Below are 20,868 nucleotides of genomic sequence, written 5' to 3'. Positions count from 1 at the left end.
CCCCCCCCCGGCTAGCTACTACATCCAATGCCCTGATACTGCATGACAGGTATAAGGCACATGCTCTGTGTGCAAGCACTAGGGCGGAGAGGGGGAATCAGCAAGTTAAATATACCCAGAAACAGGTCTGACAGAGGAGGCACCAAAATGTGTGCTGGCCAGGTTATACATGTGTAATAAGCATACACATAATGTACTTATTTAACATTTCCATATTACAGATTTGGGGCTTCTGCTCAAGCTCTTCCTCAACACAACACTTTGTTCTAACAACCTGGCCTTCTGTGATGCTCACCCTCCCCGCACAATCGCTGAAGACAAAACAGGTGCACAAGCAAATGTGGTGAAGAAAGCTGATGGTGCCTGGCTATCAAAAGATAGAGCATCTGGGGTCTTAAAGGCTTGAAGATAAACAAGTGGCCATCTAGCTCAGAAGCAACAAAGCCCACATAGAAGAAGCATACCAGTCTGTGCAATCATGAGGTGTTGAGGGGATCAGGTCAGAGGCACCAGAAGACCCCAAACAAACAAAAAACATATTGAGAACAAATGAGGGGGGTTGGAGCAGAGACCCAAAACTCAAGTATACATAATGGGCCATCCTATCACAGAAGTGTCTCAAGGAAGGGATTAGTCAACCAGCATGGATGAACCACACAATATTCCTCTGGTTCCTTGAGGCTTCTTCACCCTCCACTATCATGACCCCAGTCCTGCCTTTCACTGTGGACTAGTTCAGAGCATGTGCACAGGTACAGGTAAGAGCTCAGGACACACGGAATCCAGGTCAGATCAACCCCTCAAGAACAGAAATGGGAATAGTGGTACCAGGAAGGTAGAGGGAGGTAGAGAGAGGAGAGGGGAAGAAACCATGGGGGGAGATAGCAGTCGGTGTAAGATATGAAAATAATAATTTACAATTCATCAAGGGGTCACCAGGGGGAAAAGGGAGGAGAGTAAAAAGAGGGACTCGTATCAAATAGAAAGTCAATGTTTAGAAAATAATAATGACAACATATGTACAAATATACTGGATACAATGGATGGATTGGTAAAAGAGCTGTAAGAGTCCCCAATAACATGATCAATTAAAAAATTTCCATATTAATTCTGAGTGAAATATTTCCCCAATGATCCCTACTTTTAAAATCCAGTGACACTGCTCCTCCTCATGTGGTACGCCATTACCGTGACCCCCTGTTACTCCACCACCGTTCACGCAGACTCGGTGTCCCGGGCAGAGTTCTCCTCCATGTGCCCTATTGTCACCGTCGGCTTCTAAGAGCCCAGCACCGCCGCGACCTGGGGCATGACTCTAAGACACCGAAGCGCTCGTTGGGGGCCTGAAGTTACTGCCACGCCTCCCTCTTTTAACTACGGTGTGCTCCTCACTGTACTAAGCACGCTAAGTCGGTTGTAAATCAAAAGCGGGTGCTATTCGCAGCTTACATGGGGAAACTGAGGCTGCAAAGGTAAATACAGAAATTGCAGCACAGCAGCAAAGCTGGGATTCAAACCCAGCCAAATTCCAAATACCACACAGCCAGTCCCTTCTCGCTGTACCAGTCCGATTGGCAGAAAGAGTTGTCCCGGGACCCACCAGAAGCCCTCAGCTTATGAGAGAAGTCCGCCTGTCCTCAGAGCCCTGCAGAGAGCACCATCCTTTCAGAGCTGTTAGATGCCTGCACCTGTCTTCTCCCCAACTGAGCTTGAAGGCAGAGTCCAATTCTCAGTCCTCCTAGTCTCCCTGACGTCCTTCAACAGGCGTTGAGTTGTCAATACAGAAACTATGGTTTGAGATATGTGCCCAAGTTGCATTGAGAAAACATTCTACAAAGGAAGAAAGTGTTTAAGGTCACAGGTCAAGACGGAGCCATCCTGGCAAATTGTTGTGGTCCTCGAGCTGAACCGCAGCTGCGGGCAGGACAGAGCACGACAGCCTGCTGGGTTTGCTGGGCTGTCAGCTACAGGGCGGCCGGCGGCCGGCTTCTCCTCCGCAGAGCTGCTGGTGGAGCCCTGGCACAGACCTCTCTGTCCGTCGTCAGCCAAGCACTCACAAGGACTGGGTTTCCAAAGCGAGTCTTTTTAGTTTCCTTAAATATGAAATCCCCCATTTGAATGCAATCAAGTGCCTTCTTTTAGATATGTTCGAATTGAATAGGGAGTGTTAAAAGCAGGGCATAAGATATCCACGTGCATACAAATCTGCCACCCCCCGCAAGAGAAAGGCCCTCCGGGAAGCGTCCTGCACACCAAACCTTGACCAGCTGGCTGGCTGGCTGCACGCCCAGTTCCTCATCGTGTGCCTGGCACATGGTTGGCACTCAAACCCTGACTGGATGGGACGGTCCAGCACCAAGCTTGAGTCCGCATTAGCCTTTTCCCGCACTGGGTTTGGCTCTTTGGTTTATGGGTTGCAAAGTCACTGTTCTGACCTCGTTCCCCCGACATGCCCTGTTCCGGGAAGTGTATACGAGAGGGAGCCTGACGTGTGAGGGCGGATGCTCTTCACATCCGAACTGCAAGTCACAGCAGAGTGACTGCAGGTGCGGACATCAGAAACTAGCTGTCTTCTATTCATTAAAACATTACAGAGATTTGCAAAAACATAAAACAATGCGGGCTCTTGTGATATTTTGACTTACAAATATAATGTCACTATTTTAAATGAATGAATAATGTTCACTTAAGAATACAGCTATACTCTAAAATCTATAAAGTTTTACGACTGTGTAAATTCTGCATTGGATGCAGGTTCACGATGTTGGCTCAGCGTTTGGATCATTGCAATGTGGTTCTGAAAGATGTCAGGTAACGACTGCAGCAATAACATAAGGGGCATAGGGAAGCTCTATCAATTGTACAAATTTTGTTTTAGAAATCTAAAATTGTTTCAAGGGGAAGTTAAAAATGAAAATTTAAGCTAGGTATACTTACTGCACCCAGCGATGGCCCATATCTTCCTGTGGCGACTTTACACACATAGCTGACAAAATTGGAGATCACACCTGAGGAGTAAGCCGCATGTCAATAATTTAAGTTAGGTGCAAGACGGTTTCCATGTCTGATCCCACTTGTGCACCCCCCGCCCGGCGAGACTGACAGTGTCAGGTTTCTATCTGGCTCAATGCGAGGGTGAGGCGCCAACACTTGGCCCGCAAACACACCCACACTCACCCGAGAAGGAAAAGTCTGACACGGTGCCATCGGCCACTCACTCTGCCTCAGTATCACTGCCCCTTGTCTGTGAAACGAAGGGAACTGGTTCCCACAGTCGCCCACTGTCTCCAAATGTTCTGGCTGCCTCAGGCACACTTAAGTGCCATCTCCAGGTGAGACCCTAGAATGGACATCTATCTACCCAGCTGCACAGCCGGCCGGAGTGACCCCAGATGAGACAGATGACCCCGTGCAAGGCCTTTGGCACCACTGTCACTTGAGGTGGACCTCCACCTGTGTGTGACTCATTTTTAAAAGACCATTTCCTGTGCTGCAGGGATTAATGGCATGTAAGAATGAACACTTTGTACCCACAACCGAACTAATGCTTGGATGGATTACACACTGACCTTACAGGCCCAAGACATGGTTCAGCTTCTACTTTTGAGGGAGTATGAGCACATGAATATTCAATTTCCACTGAGTACCCACTCTGGGCCTGTGGTCAGCACTTTATTCAATTCTTTCACAGTCCTTGTCCTGAGACGGTCAACCCAGTACCCCTCTTGCAACAACACACAGAAGTAGTAGAAGCAGGTTTAGAACCCAGCTCTGGGGCCTCCAAGCTCAGCGCTGTCTTCACAATGGGTCAGGGGCCAGATACACTGACTCTAGATGGAGGGATCCTAAGGATACATTTCTATACTTTTTTGCTTTAAGTAACTTTGGAAACAAACATTATCTGAGTTTTTAAAGGCATCTCCTGTTTTTCTCTTCTATTCAACTACATCTATATGTATCTTTTACTTGGATTAAACTATGCTAGGATTTACTTACTGTATTTATTTACCGATATAAGTAAAACTTGACCAATGAACCAATCCGGCAGCATCCAGGGCCCTGGAATTGTGCCCCATCTTCAGGACCTAGCCTAAGAAGGGGGCCGTGCTTCTGTACCCATTTTTACAGGCTGGTGAAAATGACGGATAAGCTCACTCTTGACAATGTCCGTGGCTAGCTCTGTGCTCATTCTTCCTTCCTCAGCGGACACTCGACACATCTGAGACAGTCTGGAAGTCTGGGAAGCACCCGTCTGTGAGACGGCAGGGCAAACCCAAGAAGCCAGGTCCCGAGAGAGCGAAGGCTGTGCTTCGGGTCGAGGATCCTGACTAGAACTAGGCATATCCAGCAGACAACTGGCTCACGTAAGCGGAGCTCAGCAAAGGGAGACACGGGCAAGACGTGCACCGCCCCCCCCCCCCCCAATCTACGACACTTCCCAGCATGCACCTGCAGGAACATGTGTGCCCTGAGCACATGCCGGGGTAGGGGTCAGGCTGTGTCACCCCAGACAAGGGAGAGGGCGTGTGTGCCGCAAGGCCCCGGTTAAGGTGAGAGTGATTACCTGCTGAGAGGTACACCGCCATGAACTGCTCCTGACCCAGAATATTGACTATGCTGGAGGAGAAGCTCCATAGGACATACATGTTGGCGGCCATGTGGAACAAGGAGAAGTGACTGAACGTGGACAGCAACATGGGGGAACACAGGACCTCTATGAGAGAGAGAAAAGCATACTGGTGCTCATGGACACGTGGCAGTACTGAGCACCCATGTTAGTGTGCTGTCTTTTCATTGTTAGTACAGCAAGTCAAGCTGAAGAAACAAATAGTCAATTCAAAGCCAAATTAAAGCATTTTCAGAGCGGTTAACAGTTATCTTACATTTCATTCTAATTAGTATAAGACTATATAGAAATGCACTTACGCAGCCAATAAAAGTTCTCAGTTCCATGAAAACAACTTGTCTTTAATAGCATAAGTTCATTAGAAAAATGTGTTATTTTCATTACAGATATGAAATTACATATAATATTCTTTTCAGAGACAAATGCATGTGGAGACCACAGATCTGAATTCATTAAAAATGTTTAAATTCTGCAAATGTGGAAACAGCATGAGAGCTGTTTCCGGCACTGGGGGCCGGCAGTCAGGAAGCTGGGAGGGCTGTCCTCCAGGGCGCACAGCCTTTCCTCAGGGGGCTCAGAGGGGCTGACAGGGGCCACTTTGCTGTCCACAGCATGGGCATGAATACACAGACTGCTTCTTTCACATGACAGCGACCACACAATGAAGCCACGCAGTGGCCTGGACTTACTGGAGGCGGGATTGGACGTGAAGTATCTGACCATGGTCCGCTGCAGAGAAGGGACACGCCACAGGCAGAACACGACGGCGTTTGCTGCGATGATGCCTGGAAGACAGACGCGCACGGTCTCAAGAGGTTCAACGTGCAAAGGAAAGCAGGCTTGGCGTCAGCTTGAACAAGAGTCCCTGCCACACACCTGCGAGCCAGCTAATGCTCGTGGCTGGGAGAGTATGCACACGAGCCGAGGAAAGTCCCTGAAAGCAGTCCTCCGCAGTTCTCAAACTACCACTGGTTGGAACAGTCAAGAATTCACTGGGCAAATGCTCTCGGATGGGGCTTCCTTCACCCAGGGCTGTACTTTACGAAACAGTTTCTTTTTCCCAATAAAGAGGAGTCAGGGTTCTAACTCCTGATAACGGCCGAGCCACAGGCAGGCTGCAAAAGCTGTAAAACTCTGCCTTTCTTTTTCCGCAGGGCGGTGGGCTTCTAAACGCACGGAAGGCTCACGAGTGCGTCTGTGGCTAGCTGAGCAGATGGCAGACAACCTCGTGTTTGAGTTGGCCCCGTAGCTGATGAGGGATTCAGGACTACGGTGGAAGGCTTCTGCAACCCCTTTGACAACAGGTTTGCCGAGGAGCTGGCTGGCTGTTTCGCTTTCCTGCAAGGGCTGACATTGCTAGAACTACCATTAAAAACTACCATTAAATAAAATTAAATTTTATTAATAGAATTATTAGTCACATTTTAAAGATAAGACATTCAGGGATAATTATTAGAATTATTTGGTCACATTTGAGAGATGAAATGAAGTAGTCCTTAGAAACGACCATCTCAAAAAAGTCCCACTACGTATGAATTGCTTTAACTATTTGTACATAATGGGCACTCATCGACTTGTTAAGGGAATTTAGACATATCTCCATTTCCCCCAGTTGATTTCGGTAACAGGCAACTAGTCCTGTTGGCTCCTTCCGTCACAGGCGGCCTGGCTGCATCTTTGGGGGGGACACCCCGTGCACGCCTGCGGGTGCCGCACCTCCGCCTCCTCGGTGGCTTTGCATCTGCTCCTCTCTGAGTGCGCAGGCGTCTCCCAGCAAGCCTGATCTGCCTCGTGTTTGCTCTGCCACTTAAGGGTTGGGCGGGAAGCAAAGTGACCATTTTCCATGGATTACACGGGTTCCCCACTTTCATATCTGAAAGCTGCCTGCATCTTAGGACGGGCAGATGTCACAGCGCACCGGCATGGTCTGTTTGTCCCTGAAGAGCACATTCAATGTTTTACTGCACGTCAACAGTACATGACTAACTAGAACCAATACGGATCTTCTCAGTGACTGTCCGGTCACGGTCTTTGTGCGAGGACTGGAAAAGAGGCCCTAGACAAAGCCTTGGTCGGAGCCCTGCTGCCCTCCCAGGGACTCCAGAGGGGTGAACCCCAGTCTGCGCAGTCTCGCTTACTGAGACACGGACAAGAATCACTGAGATCACATTACAGACACACACAAACTTAAACAGAAATGACGTAAACTGCAGGTACTGTCTTCCTTCAAAACTGCATTCTGATGAGAACACAGAAACCCTTAAGAGACACACATCGTCAGACACATTCAGGGACCAAGCCAGAAACCAGAGTCCAAATCCCTGGCCAGGTGTATTTCTTAATCTCTACACTGTGACGTGGTTAGCCAGGAGATTTGATTATTTTGAGCTTGGTCACTCTAGAACAGGCGTCCTCAAACTACAGCCTGCGGGCCACATGCGGCCTGCCAAGGACATTTATCCGGCCCGCTGGGTGTCTTTGCCCCGTTTGTTTTTTTACTTCAAAATAAAATATGTGCACTGTGCATAGGAATTTGTTCATGTATTTTTTTAAACCATAGTCCGGCCCTCCAATGGGTCTGAGGGAAAGTGAACTGGCCTCCTGTTTAAAAAGTCTGAGGACCCTTGCTCTAAACATCAGATCCCAGAAAGCACCCAGGATGCTCCCCAAAGAGCCCACGAGTAAACGAGGGTATGTGGTACTCCTTGGAGCACCACCGTATAGTGGTTCAGAGTCTGACCTAAAGAGTCCAGGAGAACTGATTCTGAATCCCAACATCCTACTTACAATTTAATCTCTCAGCCTCAGAGTCCTAATGGGTCTCCCTCCACCCAAACACCCCGCAACCCCCAAAATCAAAAATCTAATCTTCACATTCACATGGAACTGCAAAGTGCCTTGAAAATTTAAACAATATTGAAAAAGAAAAACAAAGTTGGAGAGCAAGCCTCCAGATTTTAAAACTCACGACAAAGTTATAGTAGTCAAAACAGTGTGGTACATCTCTCTCCTTTGGAGTGGCTGGTGGTTTGAATTGTTGACTGTGCAATTAGCAGCCCAGTGGGTTACCCAGCCCACAGCATCACCAGGGCTGACAGGTTAGGAGGCTAGAAGTCTAGATTTAGAGGACTAATTCTAGGGAGAAGTTGTTTCTGGCTGTTTTTTGCAGAAGGCTAGGGATGACATCAAAAGCCCAAAATCCACTTTCAGAGTCTTCCCAGTAGATGACGCCTCCAGTGAATGCCTTCTGACCATTGGCCCGAGATGTGACTAGCCTAACCCCCAGGCAGCATGCATTGGAAGGGGGGTTGCTGCCACCTCTTTCCAGCCAGCCTGGGGAGAGGCAGTCTCCCTCGGGGCCTGGCCTGGGTGGAGGTCTCATAGTCTTGCCTTGTGCCCATGGTAGGCCCTGACTGGCTGGGTTGGAAGGCCCAGGGCCAATCTTGTAAGCTCCTTTGTCTAAACAGTGCGTGTGTCCCAATCATGGTCCCGTTGCCGAGTCTGCCGTCCACCTGTAACTGCGATGTCCTGATCTGCTCGTCTTGCTTTTGTGACAGCTTCCGTTGTGTTCTGAGTGGCTGAGTGACTGCAGTGTAATGAGTGTTCTCCTTAAATCATAACAACAAACGAACAGTGTGGTGTGTACACCACATATATATGGTATACACAGAGCATAAGGATAGACACATAACCAAAGGACTAAAGCTTAGAGTCCAAGAAACACAACCATCTATGGCCAATTGATTGTGGACATATCCCACCACTCAAAGGTGGGATAACTGGATATTCACATGCAAAAGAATGAAGCTGAATCATCACTTCTCACTACATGCAAAAATTACCTCAAAAGAGATCAACAACCTAAGTGTAAGAGCTAAAACCATAAGAAATTCAGGAGGAAAGATAGAAGTCTTCAAGACCTTGTTTTAACAATGAATTCTTAGATTTGACACCAAAACCATGATCAATAAATGTCAAAATAGACGAATCGGACTTCATCACAATTAAAAACCTGTACATCAAGGGGCATCATCAAGAACATGCCCTGCATCTAATTCACAATAGGAATTCATTTAACAGAAAGAAAAATGAAGTGGAAAAAAGAAAGTGAAACAACTTATTAAAGAGAAGAAAAATTTTCAAAACTGTATTCTCGCATGAGGGCTTGGTATCCGGAAGATATAAAAGCTCTTAAAACACAACAAGACAACCCAGTTAAAAACAGCAAAGAATCTAAATAGACATTTCTCTAAAGAAGATCGACAAATGGTTAATAAGTACCTGAAATGAAAGATGCTCAACACCATGAGTCATTAGGGAACTGTAAATTAAAAACAAAACCTGGAAAACAAGTCTTGGTAAGGATATGGAAACCTGGACCCCTCGTCCATGCCTTGGGGAGAAAAGGGTCCAGTTGTTGTGGAAGACAATTATAACAAGTCAAACACGGAACTAGCATGTAACCCAGCAAACCACTTCTAGGTGTCTACCCTGGGGAATGGAAAGCAAGGGACACAGAGACTTCACACTCGTGCGCACTGCAGCACTAGTCCCAAGAGCCAAGAGGTAGAACATCCTTGGTGTTCATCACCAGATGGGAAGATCCACAAAATGTGGTCTGTACATAAAATGGAATTGCTGCTCAGACAGGAAGAGAAGGGGAGCCCTGACACAGGGCACAGCATAGATGAAGTAGGGCGCCACTGTGCTGAGTGAAGTCAACCCGCCTGAAAGGTAACCTACCGTATTCCACTTAGATAGCCAGAACAGGCAAATTCAGAGACGCACAGTGGAAGGGAGGGAGAGATGGAGTTACTGTTTCATGGGGACAGAGTGTCTGTTTGAAGTGATGAAAGTTTTCAATAAAGATCTGTCCATAATTTTACAATATTGTAAATATAACGGATGACACTCAATTACACTCTTAAAAAGGTTAAAAGGGAAATTTTTATGTTACACTTTAACGTAATAAAATGTCTTTCATGAAATAGAGACACCCTTTCTCAACGTGGGGAGCAACAGAGTATTCAGAGTTGGAACCATGAAATCTAACCATCTCTGAGAGGAAAAGGATCCCCTATTCCTCAAGACGTTCTCCCATCTCTACAACTGTTGAGCACAGTTCTCCTCTCCACCCTTCCCAAATGAGTGCACTGATATAAAACAGAAGAGCGGCTTTATGAAGATTCACCAAGAACAAAAACAGCATCACCATGGTGACCTGCATGAGCAGCTCACATGCAGCGCTGGATGAGCGCCCACGAGCGAAGTGAGCGGACTCGGCTTCACAGCCAGAGCCAGCCCCGAGGCTCAGCACTACTCCGTACTTACGACCAGTGCCCCCCGAAAGTCACTTTGCTTATGTCTGAACAGGGAGTAACTCCCGTGAGCAATCCTGTAAAAGAGGAAGAGAACGCGAATATAGCACCCCACCTACAGAAAGCAGGAACCCTGGCAGCACAGGGGTTAAGCAATTGGCCACCCCCCAAAAGGGCTAGCTGGGGAAAGCAGACAGTCTGCTTCCAGAAAGGCTGCAGCCTCGGAAACTGGCTGGGCAGTTCTACTCTGACCCATAGGGCCGCTGAGTCAGCGTCCACTCAGAGCAGTGGGCTTGTTTGGGCTCTGTCACACAGAAGGAACTTCGGCCATGCTCCCTTCCGTTTCTGCACGGAGGGAAACCATCATCAGCCTAGCCGATCTCACAAGCTGTGATTCTGAAACAAAGGCCCTGGTTCAGCATCATACTGATAGAAACCAGCTGACCCGCCACATCACCGTCTCGGCAGCACTGCGCGTGCAGCCTGACATACTGTACCTGTGAGTCTCACCTCCCCCCTGAATGGCTAAATGTGTAAGCTAACACAAACCTGTCACAGTCCGCTGGCCGTCACTTAGGTTATTCCACCACTTGTTAATCTAAAACAAAAGGAAAATTGCATATCACCCTATGAGAAACACTTTCGGGCTAGAAAATGAAATTACCTTGTGGGTAAAAGAGGGATTACTAGTCTGCAAAATCCTGGGTCAGCAGCAGACACAGCGCATGTGTGGTAGAGGCAGACGCAGGGCGCCTTCCAGCCACACCGGCCTACGTTCTCTAACAGACCTGCAATCTCTGATGGGCGCTGTGGCCTCAGACATGTGACTTCTAAACTACCGTGCCGGGTCCGTCAGTGATAGCTAGCGGTGCCCTAAGGGTGAGGCACCGTGGGCGGTGCCCTGTGGGAAAAGTGGAGCCCGCCAGCCTCTGCAGGGACAAGGAGGCGGCGGTCTGCTTCCTGAAGATGACCACCACCATAGAAACGCTACCATGATGAGCTGCCACCAACGCCCTGCAGTGGGCGCCGTGGTTGCCATGTTGTCACACAGAGTCTCAGTAACATCAGACAATGAACAGGTACCAAGAATGCCAAGTTCGTCGAGGTTCAATTTGGTTTTATTTTTCACTCCCCCCCCTCTCCCCCCCCCCTCGGCCCCTGGGCCATTTTCTCCTTCTCACTCGCTTCTCTTTGCGCGTAAGCTCAGATTCCTGGATTTAGTTGACCTCGTGCCATGGCTAATATGGCCAGCCAAAAGGTTGTGCTTTCGTGCAGTTTAGACAAGGCCCGAGTCCAGCGCAGTCGCTGTACAACACCACGGGAGGAGGGCACTGACACCCCGTACAAGGCAGGAGAGGCAGCAAGAACTTACTCACACTTGTAGGGTTTGAGTCCAAACGGGGTACAGAGGGTGGACATAATTAAGTTTTACACTTAAAAAGTGGTAACTCCAAATGCATGAGCCAGAAGCATTTGGTTGTAGATACATTCGCAGAGGGAAAACACTCGCCACGTTAACACCATAGGCTACAATTTCTTAGGAGATTCAGATATCCACTCCTATTGTTGTTTGGGTACAATTCACAGTGGTGGTCTTAAGATAAGGTGAACAGACGTCCAGCTTTTGGCAGGAGAGTCCCGATTTTTAACAATTTTTCCCGTGTCCCGCCGCGGCGTTTTTAAAGAAAGAACGCACAACAAGCTAGGGTATACGGTTTTCGGCTGCCATGTGGCTATTTTGCCAGGATCTGAGTTTTACCAATGTGTCCCGCCTTACCAATGTTAAAATCTGGTCACCTTATATTAAGAGCACCACAGCCGCGGCTCAGGTGTGGTCTTTAGCTTCAGAAAGCCCACAGGCCGACATGCACCCCCATGTTCATCGCAGCACAGTGCACAACAGGGAGAAGATGGAAACACCTCGATGCCCACTAGCAGGAGAAAGGATGAGGAGACGTTGGTGCAGCAGACGATGGAATATTATGCCTCGCTGAAAACCAGTGACGAAACCACAAAGTACCCCAGGACCTGGCAGGATTCTGATGAGTGAAATTAGCTAGTCACAAAGGGCAAATACTATGACACCACGGACAGAAAAGACTCGTGCCCGAGGGACTAGACTGGAGGGTGCCCAGGAGAGGGAGGGATGGGCAGAGGAGTGGGCTGACAGGAGCTGACTGAGCTGACAAGGAGGGCAGCAGTCCGTGGGAGGAAGGGGGACGCGCAGGGGGTGGACTACTGGAGGCTTTGGACTGCTGAATGTGAAGTTGATGATCTGAAATATAAACCTCCACCAAATTGAAAATAAAGCATTGTTTGTTTCTAAATAAGGCCCATGGTCCTGTAGCTGACTGTCACTGCTGAACGTGCTGCCTGCAGGGCCCGAGGGCTCTGGGCTTGCCGAGGGGAACCCTCCCCAGGTAAGCTCCCCCTCCCACAGGGCATGAGGCATGCAGTCAGTTCTAAGCACGCACACACCTCTGCTGTGGACAGAGTGGCTGCGGGTGAACTTTAGGACTTCCTCTTCCGCTGTGTCCTCGTCGTTCCTACTGGGCACTCTCGACCTGAGTTACTCTCACTGTCAGATGTGACCCTTTTCTTTCTTTTTTTTTTTTTAATCAGGGGACAGCGCGAATGCAGTCCCCCCACGACCACATATTATGCAGTCAAGTTTCCCACATTTGGGGGAATCACAGGAACCAGCACATCCAGAGTGCGATGGATAAGCCTCGCCCCAGGAAAACCACCTTCGTGATCATGGTAGAGATGTGACCCTTTTCTTATCGGCCAGGGGAGGACCTCTGTTTCCCAGCTGTCCTAGCTGGGGTGCAGCAGCATCAAGCTCTGTCTGCGGTGGAGTTTGCAAGTGGAGAGCTACTGTAGGATTCCCTCGAGAGCTGGCATGTCACAGCGCAGCACATCTCGGGGTCCTGGAAGTCAGTGTGTGTCTGATGACCCTTGCTTGTGGTCGGCTCTTCTCTTAGTCCAATGACTGCTACTTAGAAATGCTCTAAAATGGAAAAGCACTGGCTGTGGCCCAAATGGTCCCAGGACTCCACAAAATGTGTCACTGGGCTATACTGAAACCATCTTATCCTGTTGCTGCTACCACCTTGATCATGGACTCACCTGTCACACCTCCAGAAAGCCTCATTCACGGCTGGGACAGATGCAGCCTGGTAGTCTGGGGCTAACCTTGCCCTTCGCAAAAGTGACCGAATGATGAGTGCACTGCTACGCCGGCACCCAAGCCCACTCGGTCCTCTGCCATTTCCCTTCTCCACCATGGCGGGCAGCACGGGGAGCTAGCGGCCGCCTCACCATATGTGGTCCCCGCCACCGCCTCAACCACGGCCTGCCTCGCAACACCAAAAAGGCACAAGCAACCCCATCTAGTTTTAAAAGTTAAAATTCTGGCAGTACTTTCTACTAAAATTGTTACTTTTTAAAAAGTGTAATAGTAGTATTGAGACTTAGGGTAGGGGGACACGAGAGAAGGGACTCCTCACCCGTCAGGGGCACAAACAAGAACTCCTATGCAGGAGCGAGGCCAAGGGTTTGTTCTGCAACCCTAAGGTTGGGAGGGAGGGAGATGGACAGGCCTGGGGAGGGAGGGTTGAGAGGTACAGAAAGCAAAACTGGCCAGGTGTCCAAGGAGTTCATTATGATACTGTTTACTCACCTTTTGTTATCGCTTTCTATGACATTGAACCAGATTTGGGGGGGGAAACTGGCAAGGGGGGGAAGCCAAGTTACAAAAAAAAAAAAAAAGGTTCAGAACAGTACTTGCAATTGTACTGCAAGTGTAAGCAACTGGATCTTAATTCATCAACAATAGTGGTGTGGCAGGGGCTCCCAGGACGCTCATGTCCCATGTTAGATGTTGTGCTTTGTCTTCATGGGTTTGGATTTTATATTTTCCAACCGATTATTGGTTCAATTTGTTAATTATTTCTTTCATTCTGTCACACACTATGCACACTGCTTGTGCAGTTTATCGCCATACCCAGGAACCAGCCACATACTGCACACGTGTGACAAGAGCCTGCCGCTTTCTGACGGGCCCAGGATGGCGGTTCAGGCCCACTGTCCTGAAAGAAGCCCCGCTCGCGCGGTCGGTCGTTCTCCCTGCAGCGGCACCTCCGTGGTTCTTCGGGCGCGAGCCGCTCCCCCTCCGAAACGGCCCATGCTTCTTGCAGGTGTCTGAGGGAACGGAGAGGACTCTTTCTTTCCTACCCAGAACGCCAACCTAACATCAGGAACAAAGACAGGCTCCCCTGGCCAACAGCAAGTCGCTCGGAAGGGAAAAGTGACGAAAACCAACCCTCTCAACTTCTGTTGCCGCTCTAAGGGGTGAACTGGAGGGTGGTGCGTGGGAAGAGACCAGGGAGGTCACATGGCGATGGCTCAGCAGCGAAAAGGAAGGTGCGATCAAGCATGGAGAAGCCGGGAAGGTCCTGAAATGTGGACTGCGAAGCGGAAAAGGTCTGTTTGAGTCCTGAGTCCCACGATGAAAACCTTCTGGGAAAGGCAAACGACAGAGAACAGACGGTCCAATGGGTTCAGGGCAGGAAGGCAGGGTGGACAGGTGGAGCAGCTACTCACTGCCATCAAGGTGATTCTGACTCACAGTGACCCTGTAGGACAGGGTGAAACTGCCCCTGGGGGTTTCTGAGACGGTCCCTCTTCCGTTATCGGTCTCCTATGGAGTGTCAGGTGGTGTCGAATTAGCAGCCGATGTGTAAGTCAGAACACCCTCAGGGCTCCTACGGCACTGTAGGTCAGCGAACTGTTGTCTCTTTGTACAGCCTTCTTGCACCCTCATTCTCAGGGCGCAGTTAGAAACACTCAAACTGTAGTATTTGGATACGCAAGCAGCACGCCACACCGAGAAGCTCTTTAAAGTCTACGTCATAACCCTGCCCCTCCACATGACGCTGTTTGAGAATGTCACTGTGGTTTTCAGCACTCTAAAAGAACCCAGCAAGAAGGTATCAGTAAAACAACTGCCCCTTAGGCGGCAGCAGGGCTGGGATGCCCACTGCCACCAAGTCCCTTCTGACTAGTAGCAACCCGGTGGGTAGGGCTTCCGAGGCTGTGAATCCTTACGGGAGCAGATACCACCAGAGAGCCTACAGGAGGCCCTATCAACAGACAGCCTCTTCTTTCCCCTGGAGGGGCTGGCATGTCTGAACTGCTGATCAACAGTGCCACCAGGGCAAGGAGCGGGTCCCAGAAGAGAGCCACTTAACAACTCACCCTGGTGACTTCTGGTCAAGTATCACTGTCAAGTACACCACTACCAAATGTAGAAAGCACTTACAAACACTTCCTGGGACCGAATGATGCTAGAGAGCAATGTGAAGTGCCTGGCTTCCCCTCTACTCTACTGGTGCATCAGTGTCTAATGCAGTGTCTAATTCTCCAAAAACGCTTCCAAAAGAATCCGACTTCAAGAACTGTGACCCAAGAGAAAGCCATGTTTATCCTTACCGCCTTTCTGAATTCTCCTTCCTTCTGGGGTCTGACGCTATCCAACCAGTCAGCTTTTAAACCATCAAAATAGCTCTGGACTCTAGATTTCAGTGATTCATATTGCCAGATAGCAGCTGATCCGAATGCACAGCCTGTAAACTAGACAAAATCAGGTCCATTACAAAATATACTTAAAGAGGGAAAGCAGAGCTATCTATACACATGTCCCAGGGCGTGGTTTGTTTTTGTGATTTTTCCAAGCCAACAGAAGAAAACACTTAGCCTGGTGTTGGATGTATACATGGCGTGTGTTTTAACAACGCCTGGTCGTGAGAAGAATATCAACCACTTCCCAAAGTGTCAGTGTCCAACACCCACTGGGCCAGTTCAAAGTTGGGAGGGGTTTCTCATAAAATTCAAAATGCTAACTTAGGGTTACTTTGAATGCTGCACCTAATACAGGACCCTTACATTCCTTCTCTAGAGCAGGGTTCTAATCTCAATTGTAATCAGAGTTCATGATCCTGGCTTCCGCGGCCCTGTTTGGTACCACCATGCTTACTTTACGGCAGCCCTTTAAGGACAAATGACCCTTGAGCACTGTGCCCATAGCAAGGTGGGGAACTTGAAGTGATGTGAGCTCTTACCCCAACAGTAAAACAGAAAGGCTTGATCAGCGTCCTTATAGGAGAGGGAGAAGGATAAAAGACCGCTTCTTCGACAGGAGGAATCAGAGAACTTCTTTTGTATGCTTTACCACTTAGCCCACTGTCTGCTCTTTGAGGCTCAGTCTTCCTGGGTGGTTTCCTGAATCCACATTTTTGCTGAGTAAAAAGGTTAAACCTATGAAGGGGAAGAAGAAAAAAAACCAACTGATTAGAAACAGGGCTGTGTCCCACAAGCATCAACCACAGAGCCCCCCACTTAGTCTGCACCACCCCAGCTCAATTTCTTCTCCCTGGGCAGCCCCAAGAGAGCCAGGACCCCTGGTCCCAGGTGGGAGTCAAGACCAAACAGTCTTGACTGAGCCTTTGTGAAAAGGAGGAGACACAAAGGACAGCCGTGTCTGGGAGAACATTCATCAGCAAATTCATCTGTATCCACAATGCACGCAGAGAGAGTCAAGAGGGAGGCCTGCCATAAACCGCAGAACCCCAGCAATCAGTTTTAATCAGCAGATAGTTTATTTGAAGTTAGGGGGTCAATTTCCAGAAGAAAACAAACATTAAAGGCAAGCCTTATCAACTTGTCTGCCTGTGTGTTGCGTGTTGCTGTGATGCTAGAAGCGATGTATGCCACCAGTATTTCAAATGCCAGCAGGGTCATTCATGGTAGACAGCTTGCAGCAGAACTTCCAGACTAGGAAAAGGATGGGCTATCCACTTCTCCACTTCCGAGGGACTCGCCATTGGAAGCCTTCTGAAGAGCAGAGAACTTGTCAGGCACAGCATTGGAAGACGGGCCCTCGGGTTGGAAGGCACTCAAACCTAAGCTCTTCCCAAAGGGGTAGCTACAGACTCCTTGGGGGAGGGAATCACTGCCACGGAGTCCATTCTGACTCCTGCAGACCCTGCAGAGCAGGACAGAACTGCCCCTGTGGGTTTCCAAGACTGTAGAAGCTCTCGGCTTTCTCCCTCTGAGCAGCGAGTCGTTTCAAACTAACCACACCTTCAGGTGAGCAGCCCAACGCATAACTGCTAAGACAGCAAGGTAGAGTTGACCTTAATGACATGGAAGGAGTAAAAATTTAAGGACCTTCATTTGTTGATGGAGCATGACTCAAAATACTAAGAAACAGCTCCAAGCATCTATTAGTAAATGAAACATGAAATGTATGGCGTATGAATCCAGGCAAATTAGCATTCCTCAATAACGAAACGGAATGCAAAAAGATCAATATCATAAGCATCAGTGAGCTGAAATGGACTGGTCTTGGTCATTTTGAGTCAGATAATCATCCAATTTTCTATGTCAAAAATGACAAATTCAGCAGGCATGGCTTCGCATTCATCATCACAAAGAACATTTCAAGATGTATCTTGAAGCATAATGCTGCCTGTGATAGGAGAATATCTACATGCCTACAAGGAAGTCCAATCAATATAACTATTATTCACATTTAAATGCCAACCACTATTTAAGAAACCTATCAGCTTCTTGTCTGAAATGGATCAAACATGCAATCAAGATGTATTAATAATTATTGGCAATTAGAGTATGCAGGTTGGTGGTATTCTGTGATGCTCACCTTCCCAAGATGATTGCTGAAGACAAATGGGTGCATAAGCAAATGTGGTGAAGAAAGCTGATGGTGCCCAGCTATCAAAAGACATAGCGTCTAGGGTCTTAAAGGCCTGAAGCCAAACAAGCGGTCATCTAGCAGGGAAGCAATAAAAACCCACATGGAAGAAGCACACCAGTCTGTGCGATCACAAGGTGTCAATGGCATCAGGTATGAGGCATCAGAAGACCCAAAACAAGCAATACTGTATATAGATGTGAACAAGGAGGGTCGGAGTGGAAGCCCAAAGCCCATCTGTAGACAGCCCCTCATAGAAGGGCCACAGGAAGGGACAAGTCAACCAGGGTGCAGTCTAGCACCGATAAAACACACAACACTCCTCTGGTTCTTTCATGCTTCTCCCTCCCCCCCCACCCCTGCTGCCCCCCACTATCATGACCTCAGTTTAACTCACAAATCCGGCTTGACCAGAGCATGTGTACTAGTCCAGATAAGAGCTCTCGACACATGGAATCCAGGACAGAGAAACCTCTCAGGACCAGTAATGGGAGTAGCAATACCATGATGGTTGGGGGAAGACTGGGGAGAAAGGGTAAACTGATCACAATGATTGACATATAACAACCCCCCAGGGGGATGAACAAAAGAAACGTGGGTGAAGGCAGACGGTGGAGGGTGTCAGATATGAAAATAATAATAATTTATAATTTACCAAGGGCTCACAAAGGTGGGAGGGTGGAGGAGGGAGGGGAAAAAAGAAGAGCTGATACCAAGGGCTCAAGCAGAAAGAAAATGTAACGATGGCAACATATGTACAAAAGTACTTGATACAATTGAAGTGCGTATTGTTATAAAAGCTGCAAGAGCTCCCAGTAAAACGACTTATATCTAAAAGAGAATGTGTGAGTTGGAAACAAGAGCACCGGGCTGGAAACAGGGTTTTGAGGGCAGACACAAAGCGGGAGGGCGTAAGATGAGTCCTGCAAGACTAGTGACTTCCCCACACAGTTTCAAATGCAGAAGTGGCAACCATGCCGCGGCACCTCACCGCATGGCCTACACAGGAGTCAGATGGATTCCATGTCAGAGAAGCTCAGTATCACTGGCCACAGTAAGACCAAGGGTTGTCTGTGGAGTGGACTAGCAATTGCTCGTATGCAAACTCAAAATGAAGATGAAGAAAATTAAAACAAGTCCATAAGAGCCAACATATGACCTTGAATATTGAGATAGTCCATTAATATGACTCTGGCTAGCCATAATTCCTTACGTGATGTATCATCATTCTGGATTCTATGCCTGTGGCCATCATCCCATTTTGGAGGGCCTTCTCTGGGGCAGAATTAGGGTGGGTGACCTTCGGAGTCCTGACTACATGTTGGGCCGCTAACCTCAAGGTCAGCAGTTTGAAACTGTCAGACACCCCCAGGGCAAGGTTATAGTCTGGGCAACCCAAAGGGGTAGTTCTACTCTGTCCTAGACGGTGACTGTGAGTCAGAATTGGCCCCATGGCAGTGGGTCGGAGTGAGTTGTTGAAGTTTGACCTTAGTAGAAGGTGTGAACCAAGTGATACCCTTTGTTTCCTTTGGGGTATCTTTACTTTACTAGGGGTTGTGGTTTACATCACCCTTTGTTTTCTTTAGTTATAGGCCTCCAACAAATAAAGCACATCGCATCCATCAAAGCCATCCCTTGGTGTGAAGCGCCCTCAGGGTCACAGAGAGAATTCCCGGCACCCCTGGAAGAGCACGTCCAAGATCTCGTTCTGAAGGGCCGAGGCTGCAGGACCAGGTGCACCAGAGACTGTGGCACGGGGCCCTGGGGCCCTGCTCCTCATCTGTGAGACAGAGGGACAGGCGAGCTGCCTTCCTGGCCTGCGAGGACCAAAGCCAGAGACCACGTGGCTGCGAGGCTGAGGGTCAGAGAGAGGCCTGTCGCCGGCTGAGGAGAGGTGGTGCTGTGACCAATGCCCCTCCTTGTTGTTAGCTGATCCTGACTGGTGGTGAGCCATTCACTTTTCTAACAAACCCCCTTTATTTTGAGAATTGTCCGTGAGTTCTGTGTGACCATTGTGCCCCAGCATAGGTGAAGCGGGGTGTGGGCGGAACAGGTGGTGTTGGAACAGGTAAAGAAGGATGGACCGTGGAGACATGTCTGACCCCTGCCTTGTGGCACTAGGGAAGTCAGGGTACATCAGACATGGCTTCTCACGCCGCTTACTGCAAATATAGTCCATCTACATTTAGAGACCATCAGGGCACTGGGCACGAAGGAGAGCTGACGAGCTGTGGGATGACATCAAGACACCAAGACACCGTCTACGAAGAAACCAGACACCAAAGTCACTGTGGCCAAGGTGCTTCTGACTCACTGTGACCCTGTAGGACAGGGCAGAACCACCCCTGTGAGTTTCTGAGACTTGGCGGGAGTAGAAAGCCTGTCTTTCCCCCTCTGAGTGGCTGGTGGTTTCGAAATGCTGACCTTGTGGTTAGCAGCCCAACTCATAATCATCATGCCACCAGGGCTCCTCTGAAGAAAACAAAAGGTCATTAAAAGACAAGAAACAAAGAAAAAACCCAAAGTGGACGCTAGAAGACTCCTAACATTCTTCAGCATGGAGTAGCTATAAACAAACTGGATAAGCGAAGAGGTAGAAGAGATGAACAGAAAATTTCAAACGGCAGCTCACAAAGACAAACGCACACCGGCACCTAATTCACAGGCATCGAGTGTGCGCTGGTCTCCCTCATGCACCGTCAGCTTTTAAAGGCACGGGGTGCTCGGAAACACCATGGCTTTGCTCTGGTGCACTTGGGTCCTCAAAGGACACATCGGTTCTTGCCCTGGGCAGTGCATTATCAGATCTATGACCACGGCTTCTGTGACAACAGGAAAGGCGGCAGAGTATGAGGATGAACTGGGCAAAGACCTGGAGTTAGAAAGTGAGAAGTGATGAACACAGTCAGCATTTCTCAAGCTGAAAGAATCGGGCAGGGGGGCTGGGGGGAGAGGCTTTAAGCTTCAAGTTACAAGACTGATGGATTCTGTGGGTAAAGTACTGAATGATTCATGAAGGGTGCAGTGTAGCAACGATGAAACATACAACTTTCCTCTAGTTCCTAAATGCTTTGCACCCCACCACCCCCAACTATCATGATCCCAATTCTACCTTACAAATCTGGCTAGACGAGAGGATGTACACTGGT

General features: G+C 48.7%; 1 protein-coding gene and 1 non-coding gene across 2 annotated transcripts in view; both read right to left on the bottom strand.

Moving 5' to 3' along the window:
• The window catches only part of PARL (presenilin associated rhomboid like), a 41,532-nt gene extending 22,817 nt beyond the window's left edge, over nt 1-18,715 (bottom strand). The window contains exons 1-7 of the mRNA XM_030887351.2: nt 18,711-18,715; nt 16,068-16,263; nt 15,439-15,579; nt 10,495-10,543; nt 5,317-5,412; nt 4,565-4,714; nt 2,938-3,008 (exon numbers count right to left, since the gene is read on the bottom strand). Coding sequence (XP_030743211.1) covers nt 2,938-3,008; nt 4,565-4,714; nt 5,317-5,412; nt 10,495-10,543; nt 15,439-15,579; nt 16,068-16,263; nt 18,711-18,715 — 708 coding nt within the window. The remainder of the gene's footprint in view (nt 1-2,937; nt 3,009-4,564; nt 4,715-5,316; nt 5,413-10,494; nt 10,544-15,438; nt 15,580-16,067; nt 16,264-18,710) is intronic.
• On the bottom strand, nt 12,565-12,729 carry LOC115871840. The gene has a single exon (XR_004047507.1). It is a non-coding gene; the product is annotated as a U1 spliceosomal RNA (small nuclear RNA).
• Nucleotides 18,716-20,868: the final 2,153 nt, after the last annotated feature.

This window comes from Echinops telfairi, unplaced genomic scaffold, assembly GCF_000313985.2.
Source record: "Echinops telfairi isolate 266 unplaced genomic scaffold, ASM31398v2 ScPeMD7_7407;HRSCAF=8445, whole genome shotgun sequence".
NCBI lineage: Eukaryota > Metazoa > Chordata > Mammalia > Afrosoricida > Tenrecidae > Echinops > Echinops telfairi.
This window is presented reverse-complemented; position numbering and strand designations above follow the sequence as displayed.